General features: G+C 37.5%; 1 protein-coding gene across 1 annotated transcript in view; it reads left to right on the top strand.

Moving 5' to 3' along the window:
- NOTCH2 (notch receptor 2) overlaps nt 1–17219 on the top strand; it is a 161723-nt gene that overhangs the window by 39405 nt on the left and 105099 nt on the right. Inside the window, exon 2 of the mRNA XM_017650050.3 lies at nt 324–405. Coding sequence (XP_017505539.3) covers nt 324–405 — 82 coding nt within the window. The remainder of the gene's footprint in view (nt 1–323; nt 406–17219) is intronic.

The following is a 17219-nucleotide window of genomic DNA, read 5'->3' as shown; positions in this document are numbered from 1 at the left end:
TCCAAATCCCAAGATACTCGTGGCATGAAGTGGATGTCAGAGCTTTAATTTTCTTAGTAGTGTTGGGAGATAGAGGCACAGAGAATTAAGAGCATCATCCAAGACCACAAAACAGTTACTGTAGGAAGAGACTCTTGGGATGAACTTTCATGCTTCTTTGATCCCAGAAGCCAAAAGACAAAAACGGATTAAATCTCCAAAGGGAATCCCAGACCATGTTGAATGTGAGAATAACTATGGACCTGGTTTGGCTAACTTTTCTTTGATGTTTGAGGGTTATGATTAATGACTTACTTCTAATGTGTGTTTGTTCTTACTTTTAGCTTTGCAGTGTCGGGATGGCTATGAGCCCTGTGTAAATGAAGGAATATGTGTTACCTACCACAATGGTACAGGATACTGCAAGTAAGTTTTGCTGTAGCTGTTTTTCTTCTTCATATATTTATTTTCCTCAGTAGGACACTGGACAAGATTTTGTTCTACTCTTCTGTTTCTTCATACTTCTGTGAAATATTACTGTTTCTCTAACTTTTCTGATGTAGTTTTGTGGAGGATAAGGATGGAAGGCTATGATTGTCACATAAATGGTTAATGAGAAGTTACTATTATCATATTTTTCATTGTGAAAAAGACTTCAGTGAGTGTCTAGTTGGTATATATTGAGTACATTCTCTTGCATTTTGAAGGCAAAGCCTTCGGACCACTCTTCATCATGTTACTATGATCTTGCTTTTAAGTCAAATGAAATAGATATTAACTTAAATTTTGCCTAATGAAAGTGAATATTACAGCCACATGAAACTTTTTTTTCTAGTGTCAAATATACAATTCTGAAAGAGAGATTGAGACAGAGAGATGCACACGTATTTTCAGGGATGGGATAGTGCATAATATCATTACATGGACTTACAAGAATAGGATGAGGAAAAAGACTAGGGAGTGTAGGCTGGGTTTTCAAGAGCACTTGTTTCATTTTCTCCAACCATCTAGTCTAGCCGTACTGTTTGTTTGAGAAAGCCTGTGAGATAATATCATAAATAGCTTCTCTGGGTGTTCAATGGACCATTTGTTTTCCTTCTATCTCAATCGAATTTTTTTCACAGGAACATGTATCAATTCTACTTATATCATGGAAAATAAGATTTGGTACCATGAAATTTATCTTCTTTAACATTTTTATGGGGTATATTTGTTCTTTGCTTTGGTAGAGGTACTTGCTTGGTAAGCATTTTAAGTGAGTTTATCCAACATGGTTTTGTTTATTCTCTTGAATACTGTAAATATGGTAATGGCATTTGTTTAATGAGTCCATTCTGACACAAGGATCTAAGTTACTTACTGTGACAAAAAAGAATTTTTCAAAGTCAGGAAAAATTTTCTTCACTCATGTGAAAATATTTTAAGCTGTGATGACAGTGAAGCTTAACAATATGTTGTTTGGATTGGAATAAAGATAACATTGGAAATGAAAATTTTTGTGTAACTGATTATGGGCTGCTGACTTAGTTTTACTAGCTGGAAAAAAAATCCAAAATCATGTGTTACATTCTCCTTCAGGAATGGAGATACAACTGGAGATAATAAGAGAAGAACTTAATACCTTAGAATTTGCCACTGAAATCTTGCCTAGTCCCTTTTTGGCCTCTGGTCTCTCAGTTACTTGCTTTATTCTATTATTCAGTTCTCCTGTGGTAATCAGTCCATTACGTTGTGGTCATATATTGATGTGTCTGCTTCTCCTGCTAGATGGTGAGGTCCTTTGTGCAGTTAGTGCCTTGTACGGTGCCTGATATGTAGCTAGCGCTCAACCTTGAACCCACAGGTACTCAATAGATATCATTGACATATTCTTTAATCTATTTTTCTTAAATAAAAGAAACAGATCCTCTTGTGAGAATTTTATTTGCCTCATATAGCATCCAGGATGGTAGTACCATAGATAGGTAATTTAGTTCTATTTGGAGATAATTCAACTTGATGACTTACGTAGGGAGAATTTCAAATAGATTCTAAGTGTTGGCCTACATGTCTGTCTGTGGTCTGACATGGGGAGAAAGGGTTTCTAGTGGAGGCCAACCTCAGCCCTTAACTAGGAGAGGGCACTAAGGGTTCCTTTTGAGAAAACAGATTTGTGGACTGGTTGTCTCAAACTTTTCAATCACAGTGAGAGAGACAAAGTTGCCCCCCAGTTTCTGGAAAAACAAAGTTGCCAGGGAACAGGGAACTCACTTCATGACTGATAAAACTGGAGCTGCCTGAAGTCTGTCCCTGGATACTTTTTTGTTGATCGGAGGGGTTGCTTATGGATCTAGTTCTGGGTGGGTTCCTCTGATGTCCTCCAACTCTGTTGTGAGGAAAACAAGCTTCTTGAGAAAGGGAGAGTAAGGAAAAAATGGATGAGATCATCTTTTGGGGAGACTCGTATGAAAAACAAAACTTGTAAAAGGAGAGTGTTTTTCTACCTTAATAAGAGTAATATTAGCATCTTTATGAGTGGCAGTGTTGACATAAGTGGACACAGGAAAAGTAAGAACAGTATCAGGGAGGCCAAATCAATCACTCCTCCTATGCCGTGCCAACCTCCACGGAAGGGTAAGCAAAATTTTAAGCAAAAATAACATCTACTTAGCAGACCTTTCAGTATATCTTCACCATTTTTCTTTTTCCCTGGGGAATGAAGCTAATGCAGCTTGTTCAGTAATTATTTTCACAAAATGGTAAATGAGTATTAGAATGTTTAGAAGGGTTATAAAATTTACATCAGACATGCAGGGCATATGATTATCTTTTTATTCATGCTATTGCTTAGTGGATTAAGTAAAGAAAGTTGAAGCCAAATTCCTTTTATGGAGGGGGTGGTGGTGGTGGAATTAATGGAAAATGTTTTTTTTAAGTAGAAGGTATTTGCCTGTTTAGAGCATAATGCTGACTCAGCTAAAATAAATGGTTGTTTATAGAATTATAGAATCCTTGATAATATCACATTGACAGATGAAGATAAGTACTTTTAAAGGTTAGTTTTGTACACAGCTTAACTGTTTTTTCTCACTGTTAGGGACCTACATACTCTCTCAGTCTATGATTGATTGGGGTGCCAGACAAGGAGAACCAGTGGGATCTTACATAAAACCCAATTATTGCTCCTAAATAGTTGTCAAATCTTAATGAGGCCCTCTCTCTCACTATAAGACATTTTTTATTCTCTTCCTTGTCCTACTGGGAGGTGTAAATGTATAATTAAATCTGGTTGTCATTAATCACTTTCAAGTTTGTCTCAGGCTTTCAAGTATAAACCATTCCAAATCCCAATTTGATTAAAAATCATGGGTAACTTAAGCTCACTAGAATGTTGGGGTGGGTGAGGTTATGATTTGTAAAATTCACAAAAATGTGCCCTTTAAGGACATATTTATCATAGTTACTTAAAGTCCTTGTCTGCCAGTTTTTAACATCTTAGTTGTCTTGGGTGTGAATGTGCCAACAGCTCTTTTTCTTATCTATGGGAGCAATTTTCCTTTACTTCATGTTTATAGTAATTATTTACTGGACATTGTGGGTGATACATTTTAAAGTTTATCTTCCACTAAAGAATGTTGGGTTTTGTTCTAGCAGGATGTCGCATTACTAGAAGATCACCTTGCTTCTGCGGAGGCTTGGTTTTAAGCTTTGCTGTGGTGGGTCTGTTTTGCCTTTACTCTGGTGGTATACATGTTAGTCCTGGGATATGATTTTTACTCCTAAGATATGACCCCCTCGCAAGTTCAGTGGAAAGTGTGAGGTGTTTACCAAGCTCTGGGGTGTTTCCTAAGCCTCTCTAATTTGAGGAGAATTGAATTCAAACCTCCTACTCCCAGAACCATGTTCAGCCTGTCAGCCTGTCAGCTCTTGCTTTCCCTTGGGTTCCTAAGTGTCATCTTGTTCATGTACAGACAGGAATCTTTTAAGGATTTGAGTGGAGCTGTATGCATATTTTAGGGCTACCTGCTCTGTGGTTCTTTGTTTTCCAGGATTTCCTCCTTAAACTCTAGCTGTTTTGACAGTTTTAGATACCTTTGACTCCTCAGCCCATTAAGACCCATTTTCTGCTTGCATTCTATTCCTTTCATTCTTCATGGCCTGGGGAATACCTTCAGGGGGAAAGCTGTATAAATAAATGTAGGTTTCATATAATTTGCTCTTCTCTTTTTGGGGCTAATATCCCTTGCAGTCTCTGCCTGCTTTTGGTTGCTTTCTGGTACCATTAATATTTTGTCCAGAGTTTATAATTATTATAACCAAGAGAGTTGGTCCAAGTTATCCTACCATTATTTTTAATGATAAATATTATAAAGGAATCTTTTAAGAATTTCTGCATACTACTTAGGTAACTAGTAGTGTCTGTTAGACAGTGGACAGTCACCATGAGATACATAGGCACCTGTGGGTGGGTGATTGCACTTGAAAATCTCTACTTTTTGCCAAAGTATCTGACTAGAAGCTACACTTTAAAGTAAATCATTATAAATATAAAATGTTAGAAAATACAATTTGCATCACATTTTACCTAAAATTTGTCTACTAGCTGGAAGAAATATTAAACATTAACAACTAACAGTTTTCCTTGCCAGGATCTTGGTGGTCCAGGCCTCCCTAAGTCTTCCAAGAAAACTGGAGCCATTGCCTTCTTTGTCCTCTTGATAAATTTCTGTATAGTCAGGAGAGAATAGAGATCCTTGGAGTCTTCCAGAGCTTATAGGAGAGGATACATTATCAATATTTGTATTGAGATGCTGTTTCCCTAGAAAAGCATTTTCAAAAGTCATGGCTGACTCAACATGTCAGTGGCTCCCTCACCCTGTCAGTGCATCCAGTGCTGCTCAGGGGCAGTGCCAGGTCAAAGAAATACACTGAGGAAAATACCAACTGGTAAATCACTTTCTCTTTCTTTTCTGCTGAAACTGGTTCTTCCAGTAAGGCTCCTTCAAGTGGGGTGCCCTATTTAGCAGAACATAATATGTACAGTTTATCTGGCAGATGCTAGCAGAAGCCTGGTGTCTTTTCCATATATTTTTTTTTACCTTCCCATAAAATGAATAATTCTATCTTTTGGTTAATAAATCCTTACACAGAGTAATCCTTTTTTTAAATGTGATGCTTAAGGAGTTATTAATTCAAAAATTATTTATTATATGCTGTTCATGTATACCACATTTAACAGATAACATGAGTCCATGGTAATGGTTGTAGTTAATAGATAATTGTTATTATACTATTTCACACTTCTTTGGGAAATCATAAAATAATTATCAATTCATTAACCTGGGCTATGTAAAGAGATTTAGAATAAGTCTTATTGGAGTATTATAAAGCCAGTTGTGAAATGATGATTATAATAAGGTCTTTTTGTGCAGGAACCACCAATGAATGGTAGGGCTGGGACCACGGTGAGGTGAGTGAGGCATTTGTATCAGATGTAAAATTTAAACTCAGTAATCAAGAAAAAAAGGTGTTTTACTACAATAGTTCAAAAGATCAAAATGAATGCAAAAAACCATGATAAAAAAATAGAAATACCATTTGACCCAGGAATTTCACTCCTAGGAATTTACCCTAAGAATGCAGGAGCCCAGTTTGAAAAAGACATATGCACCCCTATGTTTATTGCATCACTATTTACAATAGCCAAGAAATGGAAGCAACCTAAGTGTCCATCAGTAGATGAATGGATAAAGAAGATGTGGTACATATGCACAATGGAATATTATTCAGCCATAAGAAGAAAACAAATCCTACCATTTGTAACAGCATGGGTGGAGCTAGAGGGTATTATGCTCAGTGAAATAAGCCAGGCAGAGAAAGACAAGTATCAAATGATTACACTCATCTGTGGAGCATAAGAACAAAGATAAAACTGAAGGAACAAAACAGCAGCAGACTCACGGAACCCAAGAACGGACTAACAGTTACCAAAGGGAAAGGGACTGGAGAGGATGGGTGGGAAAGGAGGGGAATAAGGGGAAAAAGGGGCATTATGATTAGCACGGGGAAGGCAGTATAGCACAGAGAAGACAAGTAGTGATTCTTTAGCATCTTACTATGCTTGATGGACAGTGACTGTAATGGGGTATGTGGTGGGGACTTGATAATGGGGGGAATCTAGTAACCACAATGTTGTTCATGTAAGTATATATTAATGATACAAAAAAAAGCCATGATAAAAAAATTCAAATTTTAAATAAAAAGATCAGTATGACTGATTTGTTTTCTTTTGCCTCAGGCTCCAGTATGGTTCAGTCTGGCACTGGTGAATGGATTAAGGAATTTGGAAGAGCCCTGCTTGGTGATATGGAGAGGAAATACATTTTTATGCCAGATAGACTTGTGTTTGAGTCCTAATACCTGTTAGCAATTGGATCTTTGGCAGTGAAAGAATAATAATCTAACTACCATTTACTGAGCACTTATTATGTGCCAGGCTCTGTGCTCAATTAAGCTCTTTACATGTATTGTTTTAATTTTCACATAAGGTAGATAGTCTTAATATCCCTGTTTTTACCAATGAGTATATGGAAAATCAGAAGGTTGAATAATTTGCCCAAGAATCACATAACTCTTAAGTAGCTGACCTGAGATGTATCCTTGGAAAATGTCCTATCACTCTCAGTCTTGGTTTGTCAGTCAGTAAAATGTGACAAAATTATCTATTTAAAAGGGTAGTTCAGACTGGATCTTCTGAAAAGGAAGTGTGGAACATTCGAAAGTATTTGAAAGGTGGCTTTTCAGATCAGGAATATGGTTATAACTCTGCCTTATATATATAGTTCCTGATTTTAAAGTAGAGATAGTAGTATTAGGTAGGCCTGGGCAGCTCACATCATACTAGAGTACTGAGCCTGCCTGTAGCTACAGGAGTGTACAGGGGCCAGGCTGGGCTAATGCTACACCTCTGAGAAGTGGCTTTTGACTAGAAAGCTCAGTGCAATCACTCAGATGAAATATAAGAAGAGAGCAGAGAAAGTGGGGATAGAGGATATTGTCTATTAAAATGCTCTTTAGTGGAGAAAGCTAAATTGAAAAACCTGAAACCTCTCCCTTCTTTTTCTTAATGGAAGATGAGCAAGTCCAGACAGATTTTATGCAACTGTGAAACTGAGACAGGACACATTCAGTAACTTCTGATAAATGTTGCTGATGGCACAAAAGTCACAAGTTGTTAAACATAGTATCTTACATTTGCATCATGAGATAGATGTATGAATATATGTCCTGTGAGGCTTTCCCTGTTTAGGACTTGAAATCCTTTAATAGTACATTCCTAAGTGATTCTTCTCATTAACACTTAGGTTCTTGAAAAATCCTTTAACAAATATGTTAAGTGTCCCTGAGGAATTTTTCATAAAGGAAATCTCGAATCATCAGCTTCTTATCAGTATATAATAACAAAATTCCCATTCTCTCTTCAACTAAGTTTTATTCTTTAGGTTGAAAATTTTGTACACTTCAGTGTTAGGTAGATAAATAGGAGAAAGTGATTCTTAGACTCTACCTGTATCCTTTTGCCTGTCTTGGGCAACTGCCAGTAAGTTAAATCAACTAATTTTGGCCTGGAAACCTGGCATGAATAGATGTGAATTTAGCTAAGCTTCTTTCAACACAGTCCCCAGGTTAACATAATCCTATGTAAAGTTTCTTATTGTGCCATTGTGATATGTCAGCACCATTAATTTCATGTAGGAATTCCCTTTTCCTCTTTTTTCTTATGACTAAGTGATGAGAAATATTTTTCTTTTAGGATCTGGAGTAGCTTAATTAAATCTTTAATTTAAAAATTTGGCTGTCTGTCTTCCATCAAAGGTAACAAGAATACAATAAATACAGAGGGATGGGAGTATCAGAATATAAAAATGTAATTATCTAAAAATTTCCAAGTACTTTTTTCTTTGGTAAGCTAGCATAAATGTGTGGGCATGGTGGAGGTTTTCATCAAGACCTCTTCTTAGCATCCTGTAGCTAGGAATGAAGTTTCGTGTCTCCTCCACCTCTACTGTGTGTGTGTGTGTGTGTGTGTGTGTGTGTGATGTGAGTATTTTGTTTTCATATTTGTCTTAGTTGTGTTTTACTTTATATTTTGATGTAAGTGAAATTACAATTTCTCTGGGGCTTCCCAGAATTTTCCATGTCCCACTTCAGTAATCTCCACTAGCACTTCATTCTGTGTCCAAAAATGTATTACTGATTCTTGTACTGATGCCTTCCCCCTTCCCTTATTAATGCATTTGCCTTCTGTTTAAAATGTTCCTCTCCTAAGTTATCTCCTACTTGTATCTTTATGAAAGGCCTTTATGGAAGAAAAGTGAAGGCAAAGACAAATGCAGGCATTATTTAAGTGACAGCATGTGTTACTAAGTGAACATATCCAGCTGGAACATTATATCCAGTTTTCCTTCTTCAAATAAGTGTGAGGAGAAGGTAGGTGTTAATGAGAAAATAACCTGATTAGGACTTGTGTAGAATAGTAGCCATTAGGGTACTGACTCTGCATAGATTCAGGCCACTTTCCTATAGTTACTGTATCTATAATCTTGTATCCTCAACACTGAAAAGTCAGGTAGACTCTGAAGCACTGTATGATCCCCACTCTTTGTGTCAGTGAGCTCAGACTACTCTAACAAACTACCACAGACTGGGTGGCTTGAACAACAGACATTTATTTCTCATAGTTCTGAAGGCTGAGGAGTACAGGGTTAAGGTGCTGGCTGACTTGGTTCCCTGTGAGTGCCTTCTTCCTGGTTTGCAGTTAGCTGCCTTCCCATGGTAGCCTCACACGGTGGGGAGAGAGCTCTGGTCTCTTCATCTCCTTTTAAAGCACTAATGCCATCACAAGGACCCCAACCTCAATGACATTACCTCTTTACCTCCTAAAGCCCCTACCTCTAAATACCATCATATTGGGGACTAGAGTTTCAGCATAAGAATTTGGACATTAAGTTGACAGAACTCTTCAAAGAAAACTTTAGTTTTCATCAAACTGGTATTTATTGAGCTGGCTATTATGGTTAAGCATAAAGGCCTTCAGAGGCTTGTGTTATCTGATTTCCTTCTTTACAAGACACTTCCTCAGGAGCGTCTGCTAATGAATGCTGTGTTTCTCCTGCATAGGCACGATGGTCTCATCCATGTGCTGCCAGCTTGTTGGGGAGATGAGGCATATCTATATGTATAAAATAAAGCAACCTGTAATTGTCAGGAGGTCAGATGATAAGAACTATGGAGATTCAGAAAAGAGAGCAACTCCTATGGGACAGAGGACTGAAGTCAGAGGATTTTTAGTGGATCACATAGATTATGAATCTGAGAGTATTGCTGGTGCCCGAGGAGACGGAGGGGGAAGGACGGCAATAGAGACCCTTAGGGGACTAGCAGGGCTGCCGTCCCCTGGTAATCATTTCAGAGCTCTTCATTTCATTTTGGTTGCTCATCCATCTGCACTTCAGTTTGTGTGAGGTTTCATTCACTAAATCAGTTTGTGGATTAATCTCATTACAGAGTGACAGACAACTGATTTAAAAAAACATTCCTTTGGTGCATGTTGACTTGGACGTCTGACATGAAGGGTGAGGGGAGGACCAGGGGACAGGCAGAGAGGGCAGCTGGGAGCAGTCACCCTTCTACCTTCTCAGCCCTTTTTCACCTTGACTGTTGATTCTTCACTGCTTCCAGAACAGAGCAGCCAGGTAGGCTTGTGGATACCATGTACAAGGAAACTCAAAATCCTAGAATCTCTGAGGTAAGAAAAAGAATGGGTTGGGATAGGAGGAGTGGTGCAAAAGCAGACACCAAGAACAGGACCAACTCCACGTATGGCATCGTGCATTCTCCTACCTGAGGATGCAGGTGTTCCAGCCTCAGATCTCTAGTCCAGCGCATCACTGACCTGACACTGTTCCTTTCAGAGATCCAGAGTAAGCAGGCATCTGTTAGCCACATCTCTGGTTACTCCAAATTAGCTCATGTCCTTTACTGCTTGTTTCCTCTGATCATATAGTACATATCCAAACCCTCAATTATCTGGAGTAAACCAGGGCTGCCCTGTTCTGTGTGGAAAACATTTGACAGTGGTTAGGATTCTCTTGCTTAGACCATGGCAGGGCCTTAGCCATTTAGCTTCCTGTCCCTTCAAAATTTTGAAATGCCAGTTCTTGTGTAAGCCACACACATCTCCTTGAGGAATTACTTTACTGGGCCCCTTCTGAAACCTCAGTCATCCTAAAAAGTACCTCAGGAGCCTTTTTGACTTCAATTCTCTGTCTTAATTATCTCTGTATATAATGTTTGTGGTATCTGATTCTCTGCCTCATACTGTTAAAACTCTTGGGCTTGAATTTCTGGGTCACTCTTAAAAAATAGACAAAACTTAATTACTAGTGAAAAGTTGACTCATTTCCTTCCAGGCAAAGAGCAACACTGGCTGTCAGAGTTCATAATTAGTCTCCACAGAAGCATACTCTCTAATTATGGGACATCACCTATTCTTTCCTAAATTTTATAAGGATTAAGAAGAGCATCATAAGCTGGGGAAGTGAGTAAGATGGGCATTTATACTGTGTTGAGAAGATGTATAAGATTGGTATCTGGAAAAAGGCCCTGCATTAACTGAATAAAGTGATTAATTCCCTCCAAGTTTTAGTTTGGTGCATCAGTTTCCAGACCATTGTTTAAGGTGTCCACTGGTCATTTTTAGCTTTATATAATTTATCACAGGTTAGATTCCATGAAGAGACTGCAGCGTCTACCACCATTCTGTGTTGAAGAAAACAGATTCTTATGTTAGCCAGTTTTCTGGGGTAGATGGTAAGGCTGTTCTCTCTCTTTTAGGTTCAGGATTTCTTTTTATTCTCTGTGTCTTAAGTATATCGTTCTTTCTCCTTTGCTTATACTTTGTTTTCTTATGCTTCCTGTGAGGGGCAAGCTGAAAGTGTGATGTGTGCAACAATTCATTCATACAAACATGTACTGAACTGTCTGTGCACTCAGAAGAATGATAGGCAAGCAGAGTGAAGGATATGAGAGACACAGGTAGATGGTCAAGACATACACAGTTACTGACATTACATCAACATTAACATCAGCAAGCATCACTGTACCCTTGGGCATTATTGCTGAGGGAATACAAAAGCCAAAATTGTAGACTTATCATACTTAAGAGCACCTTTCCCACTCATCTTGTTTTATATGTGAGGAATGCAAGGCTTCATATGGCCAAGTGACTTCACTTTGTAACATAACTGATTAAAATATAAACTAATCAGGATTAAAAGTTGTTTCTCAGATCCCATTAGGCAACCTAAAGACTTACTTAGCATTCTTTTCATTGTTGTACCAACCCTCAAGAACTGATGTGGTTGAACGTGTGTGTGTGTGTGTGTGAGAGAGAGAGAGAGAAGCAGAGAGAGAGAGAGAGAGAGAGAGAGAGAGGAATTAAAAAAAAACCAATTTTGGGCTTTTTTGAGGCAGTTTGAAGATCAAGAATTTTAACTCTAGCCAACATTTTTATTTTTTTATTTTTTTATTTTTTTATTTTTATTTTTTATTTTTTTTGGAAGGATTTTTTTTTCTTTGAGAGGGCATCTCTCATATTTAATTGATCAAATGGTTGTTAACAACAATAAAATTCTGTATAGGGGGGTCAATGCTCAATGCACAGTCATTAATCCATCTCAAGCCTAGTTCTCTTCAGTCTCCAATCTTCTGAAGCATAACGAACAAGTTCTTACATGGTGAACGAATTCTTACATAGTGAATAAGTTCTTACATGGTGAACAGTACAAGGGCATTCATCACAGAAACTTTCAGTTTTGATCATGCATTATGAACTATAAACAATCAGGTCAAATATGAATATTCGTTTGATTTTTGTACTTGATTTATATGTTGATCCCACATTTCTCCCTTTATTATTATTATTATTTTTATTTTTAATAAAATGCTGAAGTGGTAGGTAGATGCAAGATAAAGGTAGAAAACACAGTTTAGTGTTGTAAGAGAGCAATTGTAGATGATCAGGTGTGTGCCTGTAGACTATGTGCTAATCCGAGCTAGACAAGGGCAATAAAACATCCATGGATGCAGAAGCTTTCTCTCAACACAGGGGAGGGGTGAGGTTCTAAGCTTCACCACTGTTGTTCCCCAATTTCTCACCTGATGGCCCCCCTGCGACTGTGCCTGTCTTAGGTTGTTTCTCCCTTGAGGAATCTTACCCGTCTCTGGCTAACCAGTCATCTTCCGGGGCCATACAGGGAAATGTAAAGTTGGCAAGTGAGAGAGAAGCCATATTGTTTGAAAAGGTTAGCTTTTTACTTCTTTGCAGATTTATGCCCTGTGGCTTCTATGCCCAGCACTTGTCTCGAGGTATCTTTACCACCTGGAGGAATTATGATACTCGGTAAATTCGATATGAGGCACGAATTCTATTTAAGGGTTGTAATTAGGAAGGCAGAAGAAAAGCTATAGAGGTAGCATATGGAAGAAAACATGGGAGGATTGATTATTTCTTTGACATATCTTCAACATTTTTATTTTTTAATGCTCTGTGAAACAAAATAGTATGGAAATTCTTTTGAGTTCCTCATAAAGAAGGTCTATATTAATATCCAAGGGGCTGTGGAACATACTCAAATGGAATCATACAATTTTACAACTAAAGGGAATATGGGGGATTATTTGACTTAACATTTTGTTTTAATACATGAGGCGACTCAGGCTCAGAGAGAAGTGGCTTTGTTGAAGGTTAACATCTAGCAGCATAGCCAGCACTGGTCTAGAGGAAAGGTCTGTGAGGAGCCGCTCCTCAAAGAGATCTGGGAACGTGCTGAAGTCTTGGGTGAGATATTTTTGTAAAACAAAGCACTATTTATATTTTTATTCTTGTTCAGATAAAAAATAAACTTATTACCACATATATGTGGATATATATAAATATATGAATTTGTTCCAGTATGCCCTGAATACTGGAAATAATAAAAATAACTAGACATGGGCTTTTTAAGCAAAATGGTGCAGGAGAATGTAGCCATGTTGGGCATGGCTCTGTCCTGTCTCAGTTAGTAAGGAAGTGCCTCCCCAGAGTTAGTGTGAAAACATGGGTTATGATTTATATTATGGTTTCTGCCATAACACGGTGTATTGTTTAGATTTGGGAGATCTTATTTGGAGCTTCAGCTTGGTTGCTAAGTATAGGTCCACGGTGGCCACCTTAGGCTTCACAGTGTCTCTTGTGCTTCTTACCTCCATCTTTTGGAGGTAAATATAATGTGTTCTCAGAACACATTTATCTTCACATTGATTGACCTGAGTGTATACTTGCAGGGTGCTTATTTGGTTCTGGTTTGAAAGGCCACAAATCATTGTAATGGTTAAGATTTTTTTTTGACTTCTTGTGTCACTGTCCTATCTTTTAAGCGAAATAGTGTTTTTTTTGTCTTGAGTCAACACATTATGGTTATACACCATAATTTTTTTCCATGATGTCCATTATTTTTAGTATTTTTAGTGATAATTATGCAGGGGTGTGGCAAAAGATAATGATCCTTTGACCATTTGATTGCCTTTCTGAAACTGACCGTAGTTCATTACAGGTGCTTCTATAATAACCTGACTTCTAGTAAACAAAAAGTTACCTAAATTGTAAGGGAGCGTTTCAAAAGCATTTTTGCCTACATACACTTTAATGCTGTCAGGGCCTTAGAGCAAGGATCACCGAACTTTTTTCTTAAAGTGCGAGATGATAGACGTTTTAGGCTTTTCTGCGTAAGAGACAAACTAAGGATATTATGTAGGTACTTATATATTTCTTTAAAACATAACCATTAAAAAAATGTAAAAGCCAGTTTTAGTTTCTGGCCTGGAAGTACCAAAAACAGGTGGTCTGTGGATTTCACCCATGACAATGTTTGCTGACCTTTAACTTAGAGCACAATAGCTACTTGAAATGCTTCATGTCCTTCCAGGTATAAACTGGAAGAATCATTCTTTATGGTCAGTTTTTTCTTAACATACAAAAGAAAATAAATTATTGAAGCAGATGTTGCTGAAGTTAGAACCAAGAATTATGTCTGAATCTTCCTGTATCAGTTTTTGGTTAATGCTGCTTTTCTAGTTGAGATGATCTATCCTGGAGGTCTGCACCAAAGTTGAGATTTCTCTTAAGTTTATGAGTGGTATCAATAAAATAAATGAAAGCAATACACTTTTTTTCTTTGACAATAACTGTTCTCTTATTGCTGTAAAAGGAGTAAATGTTGAGGTGTCATTAACTTCATGAAAGTTATCCTCTGTGTGGAAAAGCTTTCTAGGTGATTATTACGATGGTGATGATTTTAATAAGTATATTTGTTCTCAAAAGCTTGTACTCTAAAGGAAAACAGATAAACAGTCTCAGCAGTTTAGTTGGTGATAGAACATGTTTCCATGTATAGGCACCAGTAGGTGAAGACTTTCACATGTGCTAGTAGCATCGTCCATATGGTGAGGGTTTGTGGATTTTGCTGTTGTTTTTTTCATTATAAGAATGAAAGGTACATAAAGTAATAAATAATAACATTGTAATATAAAATAATAATAGCATTGTATTTTTAAAAGAAATTATCTTTTTGGTATCTAGATGTATGTGAGATAAGCTTTCTCATTTAATCACTGTTGAGGTTTGCTGGATTTTCACTTTGTCCCTGTGGAGGCATAGACTTTGATTTCATTCAGCAGATTAGGCACAGGGGAGGAACTTCCAAAGCTGAAGAACATCTAAGTTCAAGACATGTGAGTTTGAATATATATGAATACAGGCAACATTTGTAAGAAGCTTTTTTATTTAATTCAGCCAACATTCATGAGAATTATGAGTGCCAAATAACAGGCTAAGAATTACTTTATTTGTATACCTTTATTTGCTACCTCAGTGATTCTGAACCTTTTTATCACGTTTCTCCCCTGCCCAAAAGGAACCTTTTTAGACTTTTTTCCTAAGTGCCCTCCACCCCCAGTGCAGTTTTAAAAAGTAGTTATACTGTATACCTGTTTATCTATGGCCCTTTTGGAAGGCCACACCATTGTAGTATCAAAGATTTTTTTTGACCTTTCCGCAAAACCAATTTTTTACCCCTTGGGTCATGGTTGTATCTGTTTAAGGGAAGTAGTGGTTTTTTGAAATGGCGTTAGAAACTGTTACTTCTTTTTCCCTGGTATCCAGTATTTTTAGTATCTGTGCTTTTAAGGCTTTGTAAATGGGATCTTAACAGTGTTTCTGGGCATTCTAAAATTTATTTGCTAAAACTCACCGAACAGTTTGCATGCCAAAACAAGGGTGATTACTTTTCTTTTGGAGAATGATTTATTTAGAATCTACAAATAAATTTTTAAAATTTTCTTTAAGTTTGAAGAAATGTAGAGTTTTCTCCAGCTTACTTTCTTTTTTTTTAAATTTTTTATTAAGGTATGATTGATATACACTCTTATGAAGGTTTCACATGAAAAAACAATGTGGTTACTACATTTACCCATATTGTGAAGTCCCCACCCATACCCCAATGCAGTCACTGTCCATCAGTGTAGAAATCTACTATGTGCCTTCTCTGTGCTACACTGTTCTCCCTGTGATCCCCCACACCATGTGTACTAAACATGATACCCCTCAATCCCCTTCTCCCTCCCTCCCCACCAGCTCTCCCACACCCCTCCCCTTTGGTAACCACTAGTCCCTTCTTGGAGTCTCTGAGTCTGCTGCTATTTTGTTCCTTCAGTTTTGCTTCGTTGTTATACTCCACAAATGAGGGAAATCATTTGGCATTTGTCTTTCTCTGCCTGGCTTATTTCACTGAGCATAATGTCCTCCAGCTCCATCCATGTTGTTGTAAATGGTAGGATTTGTTTCTTTCTTATGGCTGAAAAAAAAACAAGACAAATTTTTGCCTATGTTGTCTTCTAAGATTTTTATGGTTTTATGACTTACATTCAAGTCTTTGATCCATTTCTAGTCTACTTTTGTGTATGGGGTTAAACAATAATCCAAAAAGAAGATTGTGTATATGTACCACATCTTCTTTATCCATTCACCTACTGACGGATACTTAGGTTGCTTCCGTATCTTGGCTATTGTAAAAAGTGCTGCAATAAACATAGGGGTGCATATGTCTTTTTGAATCTGAGAAGTTGTATTGTTTGGATAAATTCCAAGGAGTGGGATTACCAGATCAAATGGTATTTCTATTTTTAGTTTTTTGAGGAACCTCCATATTGCTTTCCACAATGGTTGAACTAGCTTACATTCCCACCGGCAGTGTAGGAGGCTTCCCCTTTCTCCACATCCTCGCCAACATTTGTCGCTCTTAGTCTTTTTGATGCTGGCCATCCTTACTGGTATGAGGTGATGTCTCATTGTGGTTTTAATTTGCATTTCCCTGATGATTAGTGATGTGGAGCATCTTTTCATGTGTCTGTTGGCCATCTGAATTTCTTCTTTGGAGAACTGTCTCTTCATATCCTCTGCCCATTTGTTTATCGGGTTATTTGCTTTTTGGGTGTTGAGGTGTGTAAGTTCTTTATATATTTTGGATGTTAACCCCTTGTCGGATATGTCATTTACAAATATATTTTCCCATGCTGTAGGATGCCTTTTTGTTTTGTTGATGATGTCCTTTGCTGTACAAAAAATTTTTAGTTTGATGTAGTCCCATGAGTTCATTTTTGCTTTTGTTTCCCTTTCTCAAGGAGATGGGTTCAGGAAGAAGTTGCTCATGCTTATATTCAGAGGATTTTTGCCTATGTTGTCTTCTAAGAGTTTTATGGTTTCATGACTTACATTCAGGTCTTTGATCCATTTCGAATTTACTTTTGTGTATGGGGTTAGACAATGATCCAGTTTCATTCTCTTGCATGTAGCTGTCCAGTTTTGCCAACACCAGCTATTGAAGAGGCTGTCATTTCCCCATTGTATGTCCATGGCTCCTTTATCATATATTAATTGTGCATATGTGGTTGGGTTTATATCAGGGCTCTCTAGTCAGTTCCATTGGTCTATGGGTCTGTTCTTGTGCCAGTACCAAATTGTCTTGATTTTCTCCAGCTTACTTTCATATTCAGGTTTGCTTTGATATGATTTGGATACAGTTTTTTTGAAGGAGGAATCCTTTCAGACCAAACCAAAAGCTTTTGGAATTATTGTCCTTTCAGACATTTTTTGGGACTCACAA

Source organism: Manis javanica, chromosome 4, assembly GCF_040802235.1.
Source record: "Manis javanica isolate MJ-LG chromosome 4, MJ_LKY, whole genome shotgun sequence".
Taxonomy (NCBI): Eukaryota; Metazoa; Chordata; class Mammalia; order Pholidota; family Manidae; genus Manis; species Manis javanica.
This window is presented reverse-complemented; position numbering and strand designations above follow the sequence as displayed.